This window comes from Mastomys coucha, unplaced genomic scaffold (assembly GCF_008632895.1).
Source record: "Mastomys coucha isolate ucsf_1 unplaced genomic scaffold, UCSF_Mcou_1 pScaffold7, whole genome shotgun sequence".
Taxonomy (NCBI): Eukaryota; Metazoa; Chordata; class Mammalia; order Rodentia; family Muridae; genus Mastomys; species Mastomys coucha.
Window position 1 is genome coordinate 32,830,907 of NW_022196913.1, and position 21,731 is coordinate 32,852,637.

General features: G+C 43.8%; 1 protein-coding gene across 14 annotated transcripts in view; it reads right to left on the reverse strand.

The window, feature by feature from the left end:
• The window catches only part of LOC116082704 (protein TMA23-like), a 414,563-nt gene that overhangs the window by 181,093 nt on the left and 211,739 nt on the right, over window positions 1-21,731 (reverse strand). For all 14 annotated transcript variants that reach the window (XM_031359601.1, XM_031359600.1, XM_031359589.1 and 11 more), the window contains one exon: window positions 14,343-14,663. In XM_031359601.1, coding sequence (XP_031215461.1) covers window positions 14,343-14,463 — 121 coding nt within the window. In that variant the 5' untranslated portion in view covers window positions 14,464-14,663. The remainder of the gene's footprint in view (window positions 1-14,342; window positions 14,664-21,731) is intronic.

The window sequence follows — 21,731 nt, forward strand, 5'->3', positions numbered from 1 at the left end:
AGAGAGAGAGAGAGAGGCAGAGACAGAGACAGAGAGCCCTATTGCCATGGTTTTTCAGTTCCCTCAGCTTTAAGTCTATCCCCAACAATGGAAATTTCCCCCCAGACACATAAGCAATCACTGCAATGCCATCCTCTTTGCAATGATGAGTGGATTAGTAAAATTTGTTAAAACACACACACACACACACACACACACACACACACACACTCCCAAAAGGACTTCTGGGTTTGAGACGTTTTGATCTAGGCTTATTGAATATACGGGGCACATGATTTACCTGTGAGATATAGTTCTTCAATTAATATATATTTACAGCAGTCTGAAGACAAAATCCAGAGCCTTCCTGAATTCTCAGGGGTCTATAACACCCTCCCCAATACAAATACCTGAGAGCAACTAGTGGTTCTCAATTCTTCCTGGTCACCAGAAAAGACTGAAGGGAACTTTTTATACATAAAATATATATAAATATATCTCCAAGGGCTGGAGTGATGGCACAGTGCTTAAGGACACTGGCTGTTCTTCCAAACAACCTGGGTTAAATTCCCAGCACCGACAGGATGACTCACAACAAACTCTAAGTCTAGCCCCATGGTACCTGACACCATCTTCTAGCCTGGGGGGACACTAGGCAATGTACATGATTCACAGGCATACATGTAGGCAAAACAGAAAAATGTGTGTATGTGTGTGTGTGTATTTCCAAAGGCCAAATCTAAGCTAACTAAACTAGAATACTGACTGATAATCAAGACATGTTCATTTACTCTTGCATTCATCTTTAGACTTGAACTATATCACTCAAGGAAGTCTCAGAATCCTAATCTAAGTGATTCTCCTGGCCCTGGTGGGGAGTAAAAGCACCTACCACTACACTGGCGTTAGACATAACAAGCAAGGCTCTTAAACAACTGTAATACACAGCTAGGTTTTAGAAGCACTATAGCTTCCATCAAAGGGCCTTTTATTCATCACTGAACTTTTAACTCAAAAGAAATGTTAGATACAAAAAAAAAAGAAATGCTAGAGAAAATAAAAAGAGCCACCAGGCGGTCTTGGTGGCATATGAGAGGCATTCAAGAGGCAGAGGCAGGTGGATCTCTGAGTTTGCAGCCACTCTGGTCTACAGAGCATGTGCTTGGATGGCCAGGGTTATACAGAGAAATCACGTCTCAAAAAAATATATCAACAACAGTAAAAAAGGAGCCAGGGTTAGGGATCCGGCTCCATGGTAGCCTGTTTTGCTTGCCTTGCATGAGGACACCCTGGGTTCCACCCCAGATAAATAAAGGGAGGGGGAGAGGAGAGCAAGAGAAGGCCCAGAGCCCTGAACAACTTGTTTACCATCTGGCAACATAGGAAAAGGAAGACCAAAATTGGTTGTTTTCATTTTTTTAAAATTAGCAACATCATAAACTCTGGTCAGCAATCTTCTTTCTACTCATTTTAAAATTTCACCATAGTTTGTAGCTTATTGGCAAAAATGAACCTGTATCTGACTAGATTACAGTTAGTACAGCAGATAAAAATTATAGTAAAAAGAATAAGAGAATAGCCATATTCACAGAGATAACCCACACAGAGTAGCAGATTGTAAACAATTTCGTGAGAACTGAATGACCGTTCTACAAACAGCCAAAGTCCCTGATTATCAACAATATTCGGTATACCTCTCCATACAGCTATTCTATTACATTTTGGATTATCAAAACAAACTAACACACGACTGCCACCACAAAGGGGTGTCAACAACCAAGGTGTCTCTGCTTCGGGGAAGGATCTGGCCCAAATCAAGAAGGGTGGGCCCTATAACAGCAGATCAAATACCATGTACTTATCGGAACCAAAAGACTTTTAAATTGCATTGAGTTGAAGAGAAGAAAGGCAAAGGAGGAGGTGACTTTGTCCTTGTGGGCTTTCACAGTCAGTTTACATCCATATCCACCCGGAATTTCTCAGCAGCCTTCCAGTAGCTGAGGAAATTACTAATGGTCTCTTCACGAACAGATCATCATGAGAAGTAAGCTGGACCACAAGGACATGTACAGCAAGGTCCAGGGACAATGTCCCTCTACTCCACTGAAGGGGTCAGGGAGAGGGGAAAGAACTCATTTCATCCATGGAGATTTTGCTGAATAAACAGTACAGTCAGTTAATACTAAAGGGTTATAACACACCAACAACTGCTCTGAGGTTCTTTTATAAACTGTACTGCCTCGAAAACTTGTAATACAGCTCAGGGCAACATCCTGAGCAGAGCAGAGACGGATGTTTGAAAAGACTAGCATTCCAGAACACCAGAGCTCTAAAGAACATGGCTATTTCCAATAGTGACAACCTGAGCATTTGAACCCAGCTCTACACAAAACCCAAGTCAGTTCATCAAGCAAGGCCTGTCTCCTGTTCTGTGACAACTCTCTATCATGTCTGCTAGAGAAAGCTTTCCCGAGTTGCTCAGCAGGAGATACAATGTATCAATGTGAAGAGCCAGAGAAGAAGCCACTATTCAGGACACAGCACAATTTTTACATGCACCCTCATGCCTCACTTTCCTGTGAAGGCAGGAAGCCTTATCTGTTCACAATTAAACAGACTGCTATTGCTAATAAGCCCAGGATAATGCTTGGGAAAGAAGTAGCTAAGACTATGTTTTGAATTGATGATACAGAACTAACAGATGACGAAACAACAACTAAACAACAACTATGCACTGTTAGGTCCTATAAACTGAAACACAGACATCTTTCTGTGTGCTGGAAAACAGCCCTCACTCTCATCATTGATAAATGTGGACATGATTTACCTAGTCTGCTAAGAAAGCTTTTTACACTTTATATTAACTTTTCTGAATGAAAGCATAGTTTCATGTACTCTATAAAGAATGCTCATGGGATGGAGATGCAGCTCAATTTCATCTGCAGAACTTTTCTAACATGAATGAAGTCCTGGGTTCAATACCTAGCACGCACATAAACCCAACATGGTGGTGCACACTTATAATGCTAGCACTTGGAAGAGAGCTCTTTACTAGCCTATATGCTAGTACTCTATCTTCAAGGCTAAACCTGCCCACAGGCAATAGTTCTACATGCTAAGAGGACAAGCGCGTGCTCACACACACACACACACACACACACACACACACACACACACACCCCAAAAGCCCTAGATCCTCTTCCAGATCAGGTGCCAGGTATTAGGACCAAGAAGGTCTCAACTCCACCAGGCTGAACGAGAATACGAATCAGCATAGTAAGAAATTTCCTCATGTACGGCGGTGGTGGCACACGCCTTTAATCCCAGCACTTGGGAGGCAGAGGCAGGCAGATTTCTGAGTTCGAGGCCAGCCTGGTCTACAGAGTGAGTTCCAGGACAGCCAGGGCTATACAGAGAAACCCTATCTCGAAAAAACCAAAAAGAAAAAAGAAATGAAATTTCCTCAGGCATAGAGGCCACAGAGATCTCATCCTCAATAAACAAACCCCTGAAGCATTATCCCAGCACTCAGGAGGCCAAAGCAGGAGAACTACCATGAGTCTGATAACATCCCGGACTACACAGCAAGTTTGAGGCCAACTTGGGCTCAAGAATGAAACCCTGTCTCAAATTCAAATAAATAAACAAATGTGTGTGTTCTGTGTGTCTGTGTGTAATACATTTTACCGACCCTGGGGTAGAGTATAGGCCACACCAGCTGGAAGTTACGGGGATTCTTACAAGTCAGAAAACTCAGAATTCAAAGCCAGCCTTCATTCCATGTAAAGGTACAGTTCTGCGCCTAACAGGATTTCCACGCACACTTTGTTTGGCGGTTCTTTAGTCTGTCAATTTCTCAACAGTTAAGATGTATGGATCTGGGTCTCCATTTACATTCTGGCTTTGGGTGGCACAAATATTAGGAGTCGGGGCTGCCTGACAGGGCAACTGAGTTTCAGGGCAGCTAGCCAACCTGCCTGATGGCACTGGGCCCACTAACTGAAAAATCCAGACCACAAATCACCGTGAAACAAAACCTTCCCTCAGCATTCCAGTTTTAAAGTACATGTGATTGTGTTCTGTGTTTCTGCCTCCCACCCCCCCACACACCCCCATCTATATGATTAGAGCAGCCCCAGGGGGTGCCAAGTGGACCTCATGGCTCCTCCTCTCACTAACAGCCTGAGCTTTCTCAACATCAGAGCACCCAGGCAGCCTGTCATCTACAGGGCGGCTCCGCGTGTGCACACCTGCAGGTACCTGCACTGCAGACAGAACCTTTGCAGTAGGGAAGCAAGTGGAGACACACTGCCTGAAGAACTCACAGGATGAAGCCTGAGGCTTCTCAGTGCATATCTTTACAACTCTAAACCCAAAAGTGCATTAGTGTTCGTTCCTGCCAAACAGGCTGTACGGCAGTTTTGAAAGACCGCATATAATACCTTCCTAAGACCTGTACTTACAGGGACCCTTTCATCCAAAACATTTAAAGTACATTACAAGTTCAGAGCTATTCATCCCAATGCTCCAGGGAGGTATGCAGCTGGTCAGGTTTATATTCTCTGACGAAGAAACTGAGGCACACTGACAGCCTAAGTACCGCTCTTTAAAAGTTTTGCTTCTCGCAAATGAATAGCTTTAAACACCCTGGCCCCCAAAGCCATACCAGCTGATACAGAAAGAAAGAAATGATTTGCATAATTTTTATAGAAATTAAATAGTACACTACCGAAATCTATACCCTACTGCAGTTCTTTCGACCAGCGAGGTCATAAAAAGAAATTATGAATACCGCACTGAAAATGGCTTATCATTAAATCTGAGATCCTACTGCCTTTCAAGATGCAAAGTCCATAATCACAAATTCGAAGGCAGACATTTCAGCTGTTTTCTTTTTTATAACCCAATTTGGAATCAGGCTTTTTACACCTTTGGCCAAAAGCACTTAGCAAAGATGATTAGCATATTCTCTCTGGACTAGAGGGAATCAATACAAAGCCCTGGAGATTGGGTTCATGGGCTTTTAGTGGAAGGTAAGTATCCCTGAGGCAGTCAGCCTAAGGCGTTGGGGCAGCTCCCTGGTAGGAGACTGAGGAATTGGGGGAGGGGGGGGACAGCTAGGGGCTGTTGTCACCTTAATGTCCAAAGAACAGCAAGTGTGTATTAAGTACTTGTATCTGTTATCACAGTAACTAGCATTCAAAAGTGCTTACTGCACCTGCTGACCTCTGACCTGCCTCTTTATCAAGTCACCTGCTTTACAGACAAGGAAACTGAGGTTCAGAGAGATTAGCAGAAGGGGTTGGAGATGGGGGCCCAGCAGTGGAATGACTGCTACTTATGCAAGGACCAGGTTGCCCGCGTTAGATCCTTAGTACAACAAAACTGAAATAAAAATGGATTTTGTTTTATTTGGAGACAGGATCCTGCATTGTAGTACAAATACTGGCCTCGGACTCTTGGTAAAGTTTCTACTTCAACCTCCCAAGGGCTGAGATGGTAGGCATAAGCCACCATGGACAGCATAAAGAGTTTTTAATGGTAAACATCATTTAAAGGAAGAAAAAATAGTAGATACGCTCTCAAAGACCTTACACTAGAGCTAGACAATACACAATCAATAAACCAAACTGTATACTACCAGAAACTTTTTTTATTATTATTATTTTTACCACAGAACCCATATCGAAAAGTGGAAACGGAGTCTAATGTTATCTCCAGCTACATATTGAGTTTGAGGTAAGCCTGAGCTATATGAGACCATGCCTCAAAAAAAAAAAAAAAAATAGAGTTGGTTTTTTTTGTTTTTGTTTTTGTTTTTTTTGGGTGGGGTGGGTGGGTTGGCTTTTTGATACAGGGTTTTTTTGTTTTTGTTTTTGTTTTATAGCCCTGGCTGTCCTGGAACTCACTCTGTAGACCAGGCTGGCCTCAAACTCAGAAAGCCACCTGTCTCTGCCTCCCAAGTGCTGGGATTCAAGGTGTGCACCACCAAAATAGAGTTTTAAGAGATGGGCATGGTGGCCCACAGCTGTGATCCTAGTACTTGGAAGGCTAAGACAGGACAGTTAATAGTCTGAGGCAAGCCTGGACTATACAGTTTCTGGTGAGACTGACTTAAAGTGTAGGATTCTGCCTCAAAAGAAAAAAAGAATTATCAAAAAGGAAGGTACAAAGTCCCATGGTAATGCTCTAGATACCTTGCTGGGACTCTGGGTCAATAAGGACAGCTTGCAAAGCCGAATCTACCAATGGGCAGACAGATCACAGAACTCCACCTTGCTGCCAATGGTGTACCAGGATGCTTGTAAGAGCAGATCTTTGAAGGCTGAGCTGGCTTTTCTCAGCAGAGAGCATCTAAATGTTTGGGAAGAAGCTCTGAAGGTAATGTTGGGCTAGATAGGTAGACAAATAAACCTAGATATTCCTTTTTCAATTGTATGCATCTTATCTCCCCACCAAGTTTCATTTCAGTCTCCCTGAGATGAGACTTTGCAGCTGGGTCACCGGAGAGTGAGGTGAACTGGAAACTGTATACTTTAAGCCACTGATTGATCTCACTTCATCAATGGCATCAGAAACCTCCCTTTTGGAATGACTATGGGCACCAAGACTTGCCTTTTATTATAGCCTATTTCAATTTCAAAAGAGTCCAATAAGGTCAATTTTACTTGCTAACAGTTTTACAAGAGAGGGAGTTGAGGGCTAAGGAAACTCCCAGGACTCCACTAAAGACCACTAAGTATGTCTTCCCTCACACATACAAAACTGAAGTACAGTTCAAGTCCCTAGCCATTTCCTGCTCGCCTAGGGGTCTGTGCTCTTCCCTTTGGTTGCACACACACCACAACCATGAGCAAATACCATGGGCTGCCCCAGGAGATGGCTCACAGAGCAAACTGTAGCTTGAGATGGCCATGTTCCAGTCATGACAAGCTCTCACTGGGCTCCTCTGCCTCCTCTTGCTACCTGGACCTCTACCCATCAGAAGCCAAGGGCTAATAGCCAAGGTACTGAACTAGTTACGGAGGCATAAATGATGTCATTCTTCATGATTACCCAGGCTACCTTCTCTCACCAACATCACCATCTCAGAGGTGGTTAGTTACCACTGCATGCATTCAACATGGCACGTGTGCTTGGACAAACCTGTTCTCATTCGTGTTTCATCCATCCTTTTAACACAATCCAATTTCTCATTTTCAACATGATCACCTGTGATCCTAATTCAACTGGAGAATTAGCCATGTACTTGTGACCACACTCCTCTTGGAATTATACTCCCTCTAGTAACACATTTCCAAGCTTGGTTCACATTAATATTCTCTCTCTCTCTCTCTCTCTCTCTCTCTCTCTCTCTCTCTCTCTCTCTCTCTCTCTCCTCCACTCAACTGCAAACTTCTGTAGTCAAGTATTAGGAGGGAGTGCATTAACAGATTCAGTTTGCTACTAAGCTTGCAGCCTATTGTGTCATGAGTGGCATATTCATCTTCAGCCTTTAAGACTGAACATGCCTCTGTCTACTTCTCTGTCCCTCAAGCCCTGGTCCAGACAACAGTTAGTAGCACAATCTGCATATGCTGAAAATATTTTTTAGGCTCTTAGAATGCTATAAAAGGTACAATAAGCTCTCAATAAATGCTAGTTTCTATGAATATCAGTGCCATATACATATATTTAGTATATGCATGTATGTATATGTATGTATGGCTGGATAATATAGCCTCTTTCTATGGTACCCAGACAAATTCAAATTCCTGGACTCAAGGAATCTTCCTATCACAACTGCCCAACTAGACGTAACGATAGGACTGTGCTACCACATCTTCAGAACCAGGCTCTAAGCGGAAAAGGCCTTTAGAAGATAGGTACATACCTATCTCTCCGAACCCCCATCCAGCCACACCTCCTGAGAAGGAGAGGCTAGAGGCAGCCTGACAATAGCTATATCTTACAGGCTACACATTAACCAAGCTCCACTTTCTGAGCAAGAGGGGAGAAAAGAAAAATGATACAGGACATCTAACCCAAGTTACATGACCCCTGCTTCCTCACCTCTGTCACATAGCATAGGTTGAATATTAACCAAACCTGCTTCCCTACACACACACACACACACACACACACACACACACACACACACACACACACTCAGAAACCCTAAAAGTAGACAATTTGCTCAGCTGGGTAGGATCGAAGCCTCTTATCTTTGGTCCCTGCTGTCCTGGGCTGGCCATCTGCTCTAGCACTAATAAAGCTCTTGCCCGAAGGACAGTTCCATTCAGCACTTCTCCCCCCCCCCCCCCCCCCCCCCCCTCTCTCTCTCTCAAACTTTTCTTCCCCTTACCCTCCCCAAGCCTAACCTTCACCAGCTCCTCTGTGCTTTGATTATATAGAAGGCAGGGGTATGGCAGTTTGCCTTCCAAAGCTTCAGTGTTAGCATTCTGTCTAAACTCCACCCCCATAGATACCTGGCAGTAGCCAGGTATGCTCCTCCCCATGGTTACCTAGCAACGGCCAGGTAGGCCTGACCCTATAAAAGGGGCTGCTTGCCTGCTCCTATCTCTCTAACTCCTGCTTCTCTCTCTTGCCTCTTGCCCCTTTGTCCCACCCCCCATTCCCCTCCCCCCTCTCTCCACATGGTCATGGCCATCCCCTACTTCTCTACTCTCTCCTTCTCTCTGCCTTTCTCTGCCTCTGCTACCCTCTTAACTCCCCTCCCCATGCGGTAAATAAACTCTATTCTATACTATACATGGGCCTGCCAAGGCACCCCCTTCCCCAACACCTCGCCAGAACATATTCTTATACCTCTTTCTCTTTTTATGATCACAACATTCAGGGTTCAAACATCGCTTAGCAGAGGAAGATGTCCCTCCCCAAAATACACAGACAATCAAAAAAAAAAAAAAAAAACACACTGATGGAAGCAAAACCACTGGGCCTCCAGGCCTCTTCAAGCATGTTCATCTGTGCTCAGTAGCACAGAAAAGGCCCAATCCACAATGCCAGTCACACTCCCATCAAAAAAGCCTCAAATTTAAAATTATCCCTTGAAAAAGAAAAGACCCACAGTGCTCATTGTTAGAAACAGAACAGTCTCCGTTTCACAGAGAGGAGCACACAAGCAGAGTGACAGCTACTAAGCTTGCAGCCTATTGTGTCATGAGTGGCATATTCATCTTCAGCCTTTAAGACTGAACATGCCTCTGTCTACGTCTCTGTCCCTCAAGCCCTGGTCCAGACAACAGTTAGTAGCACAATCTGCATACGCTGAAAGTATTTTTTAGGCTCTTAGAATGCTATAAGGGGTAAAATGAGCTTTCAGTAAATGGAGAAAAGGCCACTTTTCTGATGAATGCTGTATACTATGAGTTGTCCAGGTGTACCGGAGTAAGGTGGACCAGAACCCAAGCCAGGCTGGAAGACACACAGGGACAAGAACTGCACTTGGTCTTCATGCTGGCACAGGTAGTAAGTGCGACTCTCCCCATTGGCTAGGCTCTGACTTCACAGTCTTCCACAGCTAGCTAGTTTTAAAAGAATCAGAACAAAGAAAAGGAAGGAAAGAGGAAAGGGGAAGGGGTGAGCCATTTCAGTCACTGAAGTTTAGAGAAGGTAGCTGGGCCTTTGTGTTAAAAAAAAAAGAAAAAGGAAAAAAAAAGGTTTCGCCAGGTAAGGGAGAATTAAAACATTTGCATAAAGGTTTTACAAGGTAGAGGAGATAAAAGATTTGAATTTCATGGCATTCAACAAAAAAGAATACTTAATGCCTTTTACACTGTGAATAGTCTACCCTTCTAAGCAGGGCTGGGCAGTCGCAGGGCACACACAGAACTGACCCAAGAGCCATTCCCTCCACCCTGATAAACGACTGCAGAGGGATCATGCAGCAAGCCTTTGGTGTGGTTGACATCCCAACATAAATTTAACAGCAGACTGTGTGACCTCATCCTGGGACCTGAGCCAGAGTTTTCTCCTGAGATCTCTTGAAGTTATCAGATCTGGAAAGCACTTCACTTGCTTTCTCTTTTAGCTCCCCCCCCTCCCCTAAGCCCCGCCCCTACCCCTTCTCCCTTTTTTAACACAACAAAAGTGGGCACTGACCACAGGAGGCAAGGAGGTGAAATCAGAAGTTGTCCCTGCTCCATTACCCTAAATTGCCTGCCAATGAATGAATATGCATTGTTCCCTGAGTTCAATAGAAAATAAACAGCTCTTGGAAAATACCTCGTGTTCACCACTCACCATGCTTTTAATTTCTTCCTTTTGTCTTAGATGAAATCCCAAGTCTTGGTTGATACTCCTTCCCCTACCTCATCTCTTTTGCTCCAGCACATTCCATTCCATCAGCCACAGCAAGCCACCACTGCTTGCTTGTGGTACCCTGCCCCAGATGCGCTGCATACCCTTTACCTTCCAGAACCTTTTTTCTGCATCTCTCTAAGGAACTTGATTTCTACCATCTCTTGCCACCCACATCCTCAGGAGGCCATTAGCCTAGAGGCATGTGAGTGCAGAGTGCAGAGGGATCCTGAGAGTTAGGTACCCACCAGACGGAGGGCTCCGCCGCTCTCGGAAGTCAGAGCTGTGGAGCAGGGAACTCCTAGGTTTAGACTCAGATGATTCTCTCACTCTCAGGGGAAGCACAAACTGTGGGTGTCCTGTGATGGTTAGCGTCAACTGCCAACCTGACAGAATGCAGCATCACCTGGGAGGCAGGAAGCCTGGGACTTCCTCCTGATGGCATTAACAGGGATGGGAAGATCTGCTCACTGTGGGTGGCGCAGCCCTTGGCTGGGCCCCTGGGCTGCAGTGGAGAAAGGCAGCTGAGCAGCACCTGGCATTCATCACTGTCTGCTTTTTTTTATTGTAAATGTGATGGGAGCAGCTGCATCTAACTCCCAATGCCTTCGCTTCCCTGCTATCATAGACTATGCCCTTGAACCACGAGCAGAATAAACCCTTTCTCTCTTAAGTTACTTTGCCCTCAAAGTAGTTTACTGAAGACAGGAAAAGAAATAAGGCAGTTCCCAGTGTCAAAGGAAACGAGCTGGATAAGATCCAGGGGTGTGAGAAGGAACGATACCATCAAGCACTCTTCTCACAGTGTGTCTGTATACCCACTATGTCTAGAATGGGAGGATTGGGCACAGGGTTGGGGGCGGGGTGGGGGTGTCAGGAGCTGGACAATTTATTAGCTGCTATAAAACATAAGCAATCAATAAACAATATTTCAACTAAAATCCTACCTCTTTCCACTGAGTCTCTTTAGGAAAGGACAAGCTGATGCCAAACGTTCTACTCTACTCACCCCTCCTCATTTAGCGCGTGTCTCCTGTCTCCACATACGAATTTAGAAGCACAGAGCAGCAGAGGGAGGCTACCATTATAACCACGCAGGACTGAAGAATTCAATCAGTTAATGTTTCAGGATCTGCCCGTCAAACACTGACAGCTAGCAATCAATGTAAGAAGTTACTTTGCAAAATGGATTTTTCCCTTTCGAATCGAGCCTCAGAAGCCTGACTGCTGGGTTTCCCTGGAACACATCCAGCTTCTTATTTCAGCTTCAGCTTTGTGTGTTGGGTTTTGTTTCTAGAAGACAATAGCACAGGGCTTTTGCTACTGGCTACTAAGTCTGCTTTTAAGAACTGTTGAGGTTTTCTCTGCAAACGTATTCAGCCCCTTCTTCTCCATTTTAAGTAGCCTCGCTCTCTCTCCATGGTGGGCCTAAACACTCAGGTAACACACACACAAATATTCTGACAGAGAGATGGGTGAGTACTATCTCTGCACGCCTTTGTTTCTCAGTAAAAAGGTAACACAGTAATGGCCTCTGTGATGCTATCCCCATCCCTACAGGGGCGTCTCTCTGACTCAGCCTGCAGCACCTTAGGTCTATAAACCAGAACTACAGATAATACCTGGCAATTCAACCAAGCAAGTATTCCAATATTCCCCTTCTTAATACACATCAAACTCATAATAAAACCCTTTTTAAAAACTCAGCATTATGTTCACCAACCCACCCATATGCCAACAGAATTTCTATGTAATGAAGCATCAGCTCCAGGAGTTAGAATCCATGCCCTGAGGATGGTTCTAGGCTGTGGGCATTACTACTATTACAATGGATGGGTCTCTGTTAATTTTTTCAAAAACAAAGAAAGGAAGGCCAGCCTAGCTGCTAAAGGTTCTTACTGAGCAAGACGTTCAATTTCTTGAACCTGAGGTGGAAGGACAGAACTGACTCCCCAAATTATCCTCTGACTGCCCTGGACCTGTGCAACAAGCTAGGGCATTTGCATGAGCACACAAATAAAAAACTAGTTCAGTAAAAATTTTAAGAGTGAAAAGGATTTACACTTTGTGGTGCACACCTGGAATCCTAGCATTCACTTGAAAAGCAGGAGATCAGGAGTGCAAGGCCATCCTTAACTATATAAGCAGTGGAGGCCAGTCTGGGTCTCATGATCATCATCAGTTCCTTACTCAAAGGAACTGATGATGATGATGACGACGACAAGGACAACAATGACTACGATGAGGAGACGACAATGTGGGGAATCATTAGGCAAGGTAAGTACTGTGATGATTTTAATTTTATAATTAAAGAAACTGAAACAGAGATGTTAAATAATTTGCCTAAGGTTACAGCACTAGAAAGAGGCCAAAGCAAGGCATGAACCATTCTACAGCATCATGCTGGTGGTAGTGCTGGCTTGATTTCAAATTTTACAGAAGTTGTCCTTTATATAACATGTTTCCTAGGAGCCACCTCACTAAGATATAGTCTAATATACAAAGAGAGTGGCTAAAGAACTGAGAGGATGCACAACTAGGTGGGGGAGAGGGAGAGGGGAAGAGAGAGAGAGAGAGAGAGAGAGAGAGAGAGAGAGAGAGAGAGAGAGAGAGACCTTTGCCTTGTGCCAAGGGAGAGACAAGACTAGGGCAGGCTGGCTCAGAATTATGGCCAGTTGAGAATCCTGAGTGGCGGATCCTCTAGCCCACCTGCTTTCAGTTAGCTGAAGAGATTTGCTCTCCTGAGCAAAGTGCATACCAGGGCTGGGGTGGGCTGTGTCAAGGCCATCAATATTTACATCTCCTGAACCTGGAGGTCAGTTCAAAAGGGCAGCCGTAATTTATGGAGCCATTGCAGTCACCCTGGGGCAGATGGGAGAGAAGGAAGAACTGGGCACACTCTTCCCCATTCCTCTCATACAAGAAGTTGCTGCCAAGTGCTGGGGTATTCCAAAGTGAAAGGTGAACTCGATATTTTTAACCTAAAAAAATAGCGCTTGCGAAGCTCAGTGTTCAGGAATCGAATGTCATCAATGAGAGCCATTCAGAAGACTCCCTCGTATGAAACAGTGCGGGGGAACCTTGGAGGGCAATCCTAGGGTATGCAGACACTTACAATGGAGGATGATTCTTGCAATACATGCTACAGCTAGCATTTAAAGTTGAAGCTGAAGCACAAAACCTCCACCTAGCACCACAGGTTAGGAAGCAAGTTCATTGAACACTGGCGAATGTTCTGTATTTGCTTGCTTACAACACACTCTCTGTGCCTCTCTCTGTATGCTTGTCTGTCTCTGTCTCTCTGTCTATCTCTGTCTCTCACTCTCTCATATGCATAAGCGTACATGCACACACACACATACACACACAAACACACACACACTAGCAAAAATCCTCTCAAAGCCAGGTAAATCCTTTAGGCTAAATACACAGAGCAAAGAAAGTCTTGCACCCTTCTATTACTCCTGGAAATGTAACCCAAGGCCTTGTGAATGCTTAATAGATCTACCACTGAGCTGCACCCTAACACAGGACAGAAGATACCCACTTGCGTCCACCACCACCCCTACTTTAGGAACTCAAAACTGGAGCAAGTACATACAAATGGAAAGGAAAGACTGGAAGAAACAGAGGACCTATGGGTAAGTCCCATCCCACGCAGCATGCTTGCTCAGTCCTTCATCAGTTAGTTAAGTCTCTGGCCTTTGTCAATAGAAGCTTTGTTCTGTAATCCAGCAGCCTGGTGTCTTTTTGCCCCAGAAGCATAAAAATCTTGAGAAACAAAAAAGTGTGGCGGAGGGCTGGGGATGTTGCTAGGTTAAAGAAATGTTTCACTGAGGCGTGAAGTCCTGGGTTCAATGCCCAGCCTCACGGAAAACTAGGGCTGCTGGTGTTCGCTGTAATATCAGTATTCGAGGGTAGAGGCAGGAGGGTCTCAGGTTCAAGGTTATCCTCAAAAACTTAAGGAGTTGAGGCCAGCCTGGGCTACATAACAAACATCCTGTGTGGAAGGCACACAATTAAACAGTGTCTACATACTTTAACAGGATAGAAATACTAACCTCTCAGCAGACATCTCCTTGGGGGCATGACAGTTAGAAACAGAAAAGTCTGAAGACGTGTCTGCTTGTAATTAAGACAGGATCCCAAGTTGTGGACTCCTCGTTGAAACCTGAGTTTCATCTTCCTGTTTTGACAAGGGCTATCTTGAGGAAAAGCCTGCCGTGTTATATGTTACCCCATAACTCACTCCCTTCAGTAACTCTGTGGGACAGGAAGGAGGTAAATGGGAGTCACGCATGTATGTCTCTTAATCATACACATGGCGTCTTGTAAGGCAGTCAGTCCCAGCTGGTCACTGGATGGCCATCACTCATTCACATCTGAAAGAGAGAACAGGACATGGGGACTTAGAAACACCATGCCCAAAGAAAGGCATCTTCATACCTTCAAAGTGCTGCTTCGCCCAGTGGTTTTCAACCTTCATCACATTGTGACCCTTTAATACAATCCCTTATGTTGTGGTGACTCCAAACCATAAAATTACTTTCGTTACTACTTCATAACTGTAATTTTGCTACTTTTATGAATCGGAATGTAAATATCTGTGTCTTCCAACATTCTCAGGCAAGCCCTGGGAATGTTTGTTAAGTAGGTACCTCAGACGTCTGTCCACTTGACGCCCCAAAGTCATCTTGACCCATAGGTTGAGAACTGCTGCCTTAACTACATCTGTACTCTTGATTAACCATCAGAACATAACCCCCCAAACAAGGTCCTGGGCTATGTGAGAGGCAAGCCTTGTACAGCAAACCATTGAAAAAAATGTCAGCATTCGGGACCTTCTATATGTATCAAATATGTACAGTGCGTTGACCCTCTTAGACATGACTTAAATTAGTGCCACCAACGTGAGTGTTAAACCAGTGTAGGGCCATCAACCCTGTGGAGTAAAGAGATGACCAATGGGACATCTTAACATACCACTGGTTCACAAAGAAGAGCCAGAAGAGAAAGCTTAGCACCAAGCTTAAAGAGAAACACCAGAGGCTGTTTGTCAGGATCATGTATCTACCCATTTCTCCACACTGTGGGCTTTACGAAGACAAGACCTTCCACAGTCTAAGTTCCTAAGTTTTCTTATGAAAGGAAGTAAACACCTTTGTTTGTGTCCGAATTGTATGTTTGGGTAGATTTCTCACTTGCTACAAAACTGCTCTTGTTTTGGGAGAGTCTTTTATCAAAACTGTGTTCTCTGTACTTTTAACCACAGTTGAAAATGCCTCAGCTGCAGAGATAAGAACATCAGCTACCTGGCTTTTGCCAAGAAAATACCCACAGAGGGAGGGCAAGCAACAGAACCCTTCTCCTGCTGGTTCAACTCAACTGTCCTTCCCAGTGGCCTGGGGTTTCATCAGAATGGCAACTGGCTCAGTCCCAGTACAACATACTAGCATGATGGTCTCCCAGCCACTAGATGAGACTGGGGGCCCTCAGGAGAAGTCTACTCAGGAGCATTTCACTCTCCAGGAAGATTTTGTAACAAATGCTTAGACTGGATAAAGAAATGATACATTTTAGAGAAAAGGTGACAGGGGATGTGGCTTAAGTAGAAGAGGGCATTAGAGAAGTCTCTCAATTGCTTTTCAATGAAATGGCCACTTCAACAATTAGGGCCAACAAAGGTAGAGAACAGAAATCTGAAAAACAATGTCAGGACACATCTTTGACACTTTTTTTTTTGGGGGGGGGGGTTCATTATTTGACAGCTGTGATCACACCTGAAGATAAAACTCTCTTTTAAATAATAACCGTGTGATACATTTTAATAGAATAATAAAATTAAAATACCCTTTTAATAAAAGGATGTGCTACCATCCCCTTTTAAGTTTTTGGTTTTTTTAAAGATCATTGATTTAAAAAGCTTTCTAATAAGATTATCTGTCCTACAACGTAGAGCGAAGAGCTCTCTGACTACACAGAAATGAACTGAGCAAGGCTGAACTTGCAACACAAGACAATCCTACCCATCCTAAGCAGATGGAAAAGACAAATTCTTGGACTTTCTGGGTGTGCCAAGGAAACACAGTAAGTATAATGCCAGGCTGAAGAGACATCTCAGCTGCTGATGGCACCTGCCAGTAGGCCTGAGCTAAATCTCCAGGAGCCAAGTAAAGGAAGAAAGAACCAGACCCCATAAATTGTCCTCTGACCACAACACCTGCCCTGTGGTACACATGCCCGTACACATACACAATAAATAAAATATATATATTACAACATCTTACCCTGAGTGTAAACGTGAGCATGTATACACACACACACACACACACACATACACACACACACACACACACAGTCCTGCTAACAAACACCATATTTTTTTAACGTGGATATAACATGTCTTAACAAAGTTACCTCCCCATGCACACTCCGCCCACACAGCCTCGGCTTCCCGGGTGACTTCAGCTTCACCTGTGGTGTGAATTACAATTTGGATGACAGGTTTCTTAGAACTTAAATCACACTCCGGCTGTTTTGCATTCTGTGTTGACACTGTGCAAATGGAAAGAGACCAGTCTTGGTAAACATGGCCCTGACCACCAAGGAGGTCAGGAGAATGTTGATCCTAGACCCAAAGAGCAAGGCACCCTACACCACAGACGCGCTGTCTGTCAGCCGTGAAGCCTCTGGAGCCTCGGAGCACCCTACTCTGGCTCTGCATTCCCAAGCCACTGAACTGTGAAGGCCAGGAAGATGCCAATAGCTAAAAATGGAGGCAGACAGCTGCATGTCAGACAGTGACATGATCTTTTCAAAATCCCAAGGGCTCCTGCTACCTAAAACAGCCAAGAAGACAACCTCTTCCCCTTCTTCCTTGTCCTCCTCCCCCTCCTTTCACTCCTCCTTCTCTTCCTCCTCCTCCCCTTCCCCTACTATCCTTCTTTTAATGTAATACCAGCAAACCACATTCTAGGTCAGGAAAAGTCCCCTTGACCACCTCAACAGCTCTGCCATATTTGATCATGTTAAAAGTAGGAGTTAAACGCTAGAGCTCTATCTGAAAACCGGAAATCGGTGCAGGACATAAACCAAAAGAAAGACAACTTATTTAGTGGCATTTAGTGGGTTGTCTTTTGTTAAATACTGACTCACATACAGGTCAAAAACAAAACCGCTAATGGTAATAGAAGACGACCTGTGTCTTAAATTATCGTTTCAGTCATTTGTAGGTACAGGAGAGTGGAGAAATTGTAAGGCCTGCCTGGAGCTGGGTGAAGAAATAACTGACCATGGAGAAAATAGTAAAGGCTCTAAAGAGACATCCAGCAAGAAAGGCAGGCAGCAGCGCATCACCAAATTACACCCTTCATCTGCCTTGCCTTTAAAATGCATGCCCTTCAGACACTCATGCAGCCAGCACCCAGCGCAGCCAGGAAGAAAACAGCCCACAGCCGAAATGACAGCCTAGGAGTTTGTGGCATTTATAAATGATGGTTGGACATTTGGGTTTCATTTTTCTGTCTAAATAAAATCCATGGAAATGATCCTCTGACATACCAAATCTCTCTCTCTCTCTCTCTCTCTCTCTCTCTCATACACACACACACACACACACACACACTCACACACTCTCACACACTCACATTCTCACTCTCTCTCTCTCTCTCTCTCTCTCTCTCTCTCTCTCTCATACACACACACACACACACACACACACACACAAGGTTGCTTAGCCAGGCATCAAGACTATAACCCCAACACTCTAGAGGCTGAGGCAGGAGGATTGTTGCAAGTTTGAGTTCAGCCTGAGATACCCAGCAAGTACCATCTAGAGCCAGGCCAGTCACAGTTACAAAGAGAGACCTTATGTCAAAAGTTTGAAAAGAGATTTATAAACAAAGTGACTCTAGATCCAAAATAGCGAGGGAAAAAGGGACCAACTAAATCCAAAGTCCCTTCTACCAGCCACTGATTGTCCACAGGGAAATTAGAAGCTGGTTTTGTTCATTTTCCAGGAAATGGTTCATTCCCATAGTAAATTCTTTACTGAACTGTGAACCACATATGCTCAATTTCAATTAGAATGTAGCAGCCTTCCAACACAAATGTTTCTTTGGTTGGCTTTTCGAGGCAGGGTCTCACTATGGATTCTGGAATGGCCTGGGACTTACTAACTAGTCCAGGCTGGCCTCACACATCCAGTAACTCCTTGGGTCTCCCATGTGCTTGGATTATGGTCACTAACCACTACACCCAACTTTGAATCCCAAACTTTTAAAGAAGTTTAGGGGACAGAGTTAAGAAGAAAACCCCAGCAGATACCAAAACCAAATTGGTATTAGGACAGAAGGAAAGATTACTTTACACTCAGATTTATATGAAATTCAAACTGGAAAATGGGGGCTTGCTTATACCTAAAGTACCAATATGAACTCTATTTACCCATTTAGGACAGCCTTTGTGGAAGACTATTATGGACTCTAGATGGATATACTATATCAATGTTGTATACATGGGTATTTCTTTTACCACTATGTCAATAATTTAAGAATTATATTGGAAAGTATAAACATCTTTCTGCCTTCCTCTGTTTGGTTTTCAAAGGTTCTGGTTGCTGAAATGTTAAAAGAGACAATTTCTTCCTCCAGGGCCTTGGTTCCTGAATCTTACAGCTGGCATGTCTCAACCTGGGGCAGTTACAGATTCGATGGACTAACCCAGCAGCTGCCTGCTCCTTCAGCACACTTGGCTCAGGAAAACTTGCTGCTGCATTTGGCCTATTCATCTCATTTGCCAATTTCCTGGGCTTGACACCAATAAGAAGCCTGAACATTTGTTGTTGTCCATTTGTTGAGTCACAACAACTCAAGGCTTCAACGCCACACTGAAAGAACCTGGCCAGCTGGGAGGAGACAGAAAGCACTTGAGAGAACAGACATTACTAAGCCCTCTCTTGCTTTCCCTACTGGAAACCAGTCAAAAAGGAAATGTTGCTTTCTAATCGTCCTAATGAGCCAGTTTTTTAATCTTCTCCTCTCAGAAAAGCTGTCTTTAATTCTGCCATGTTTCAATAAATAAGTGTTTGCAACTGTAACTGAATAGACAGGTACTCCTGATAATTTAAACCAACACTGAAGGCCAAGTTTTATTATAAGTGACTTTAATGCTCACCTTTCTGGTACATTTGACATATTTCTAGATGGTAAACACAGACAAAAAAACACAAGAAAAGTTCCAAGTTCCTGAGTCACCATCAGAAACAGTGTTGTCATCTAGGACAGTTGACACGTAAATTGTGTGTGTGTGTGTGTGTGTGTGTATGTGTGTGTGTGTGTGTGTGTGTGTATGAGTGTGTGTGTCAAAAATGCCTGAGCCTGGTTATCTCCCTATAGGAACATGAAAATCTAAGAAATTATACTAAAATGCACACCATTCTCATTTTATCATCCATCAGGAAGATACAAAAATGCGTCTTCTCATCCTATTACAGATAAGTGTTCTAATGGCAAATTCACCTCATTTATCTCTAGAGATAGATGCACAAGGATTCTGAGAAAACAGGGTATCAGACTAAAAAAGATTAGGCATTCAAAGTCATCCTTTACTATAGAGCAAACTTTAGAACAGCCTACACTACGTTCTATAAGATCCTATCTTAACCAAATAAACAGATAAGTAAGTGGCACTCTTACTTATGCATGATAGCAGTGGTTCTCAACCTTCCTAATGCTGTGACTCTTTCATACAGCTCATCATGCTGTGGTGACCCCCAAACCATAAAACTATTTCATTGTTACTTTATAACTATAATTTTGCTACTGTTATGGATTGTAATATAAATGTTTAATCTGTAGGATATCTGATATGAGATTCCCCAGAGGAATCATAACCTGTGGTTTGAGAGACATTGTGTTACAGACTCTACCAAATTTTTTATTCCAGTTGACATGGTGAATGTGATGAGGGGTGGGGTCTGCCGGAGTGGAGGGGTGGGTCCTAAATGTATTTATTTGCATTAAGCAAATGTCTCCCAACTGTCAGTCTTAGCAACTGACCTAGCATGCCCAAATGAAGGCTAAGTCAGTAAGCAGTTGGACTGAACACACAAATAGAACACCCAGCCAGTTTCGACTGGCAACGTTCTCAGACCACAGCCAAACTGCCAAGCTCCTTCATTCCAGAGAGTCACCGGGCTTCTTTGCCTTCCTGGCTAAAGTGAACCATATCGTGGGAGATTGTGTCACATCCTCTCACGCTGGAGAGCCTACAACCAGTACAACCTCTACATCGATTCATAGAAATGCAGAGCAACTCATGTGCATGCCACTCAACCCTTGTATTTAACAAAAACTTCTGGGGTTGAATATGAGAAAAACGCTTCATCGTCATAAAACCTATCTGCAATTACTGAACTGGAGTGGCAAATGGCCATAAATGTGGCCCTCTAAGCAGCTCCCTAAAAATACAGTAGGAGCATCCCAAATAATCTCTTTCTGGATTGCCTATCAAAGTACCCAAGTCCCTACCATTACCTGATGGTTTGAGAATCGATCCTTCTCATAGAATGCCTCCTATTACGTCCTTCCGTGTGTGTAAGGGTTATATATTGTTGTTGCTATTAGGTATGTTACCGCTTTGATGTTTTTGATTGTTTTTCTATTCTTGAGATAGTGTCTTCTGTGAGACTCAAGCTGGCCTAGGACTCACTACACAGCCCACCTTGATCTCAAATCTGTACCAATTTTTCTGCATCAGCCTCTATAGCAGAGGTGTGTACTACAGGCTGTATTCTTTTTAGTTTGTTAGTTAGTTAGTTAGTTAGTTATTTTGGTTTTTCGAGACAGGGTTTCTCTGTGTAGCCCTGGCTGTCCTGGAACTCACTCTGTAGACTAGGCTGGCCTCAAACTCAGAAATACACCTGACTCTGCCTCCCAAGTGCTGGGATTAAAGGCGTGCGCCACCACTGCCCAGGGGCTGTATGCAATTAGACCTTCATGTTTTGATATTCTGCACTACCGGTGAGGTAAAAGTAACACACACTGACAGGAGAGAACACAAGGTTTTGTCTCCCTGTCCTGCTTTACAATTCTACCCCTTCCAAGTCCCATGCCCCTTCAAGGATGCCTAAGACTCTATATCTACTCTGCCTTCTCCAAGAATACTGCCTTCCTGGTTTCTGATTTTTCCCCCCATTCCTTCTCTTCTTCTTTCATTAAATGTCAAGAATAAGAATTAAAAAAAAAAAAAAACCTCTAAGTAAGGCTAGTTATAGTCTCATCCACCATGAAAATTTACATTTATACAAAGTACCACTCCACTGATCTCAAAGAACAGAGAGATATTTGTACAGGTAAGGGAGACAGGGGATCTTGGGCTCTTCAATTCCAGTCTTAGCTTCACAGCCTAAGATTTCACCATTTCCCAAAAGTTACTACTGTAAAAAACAA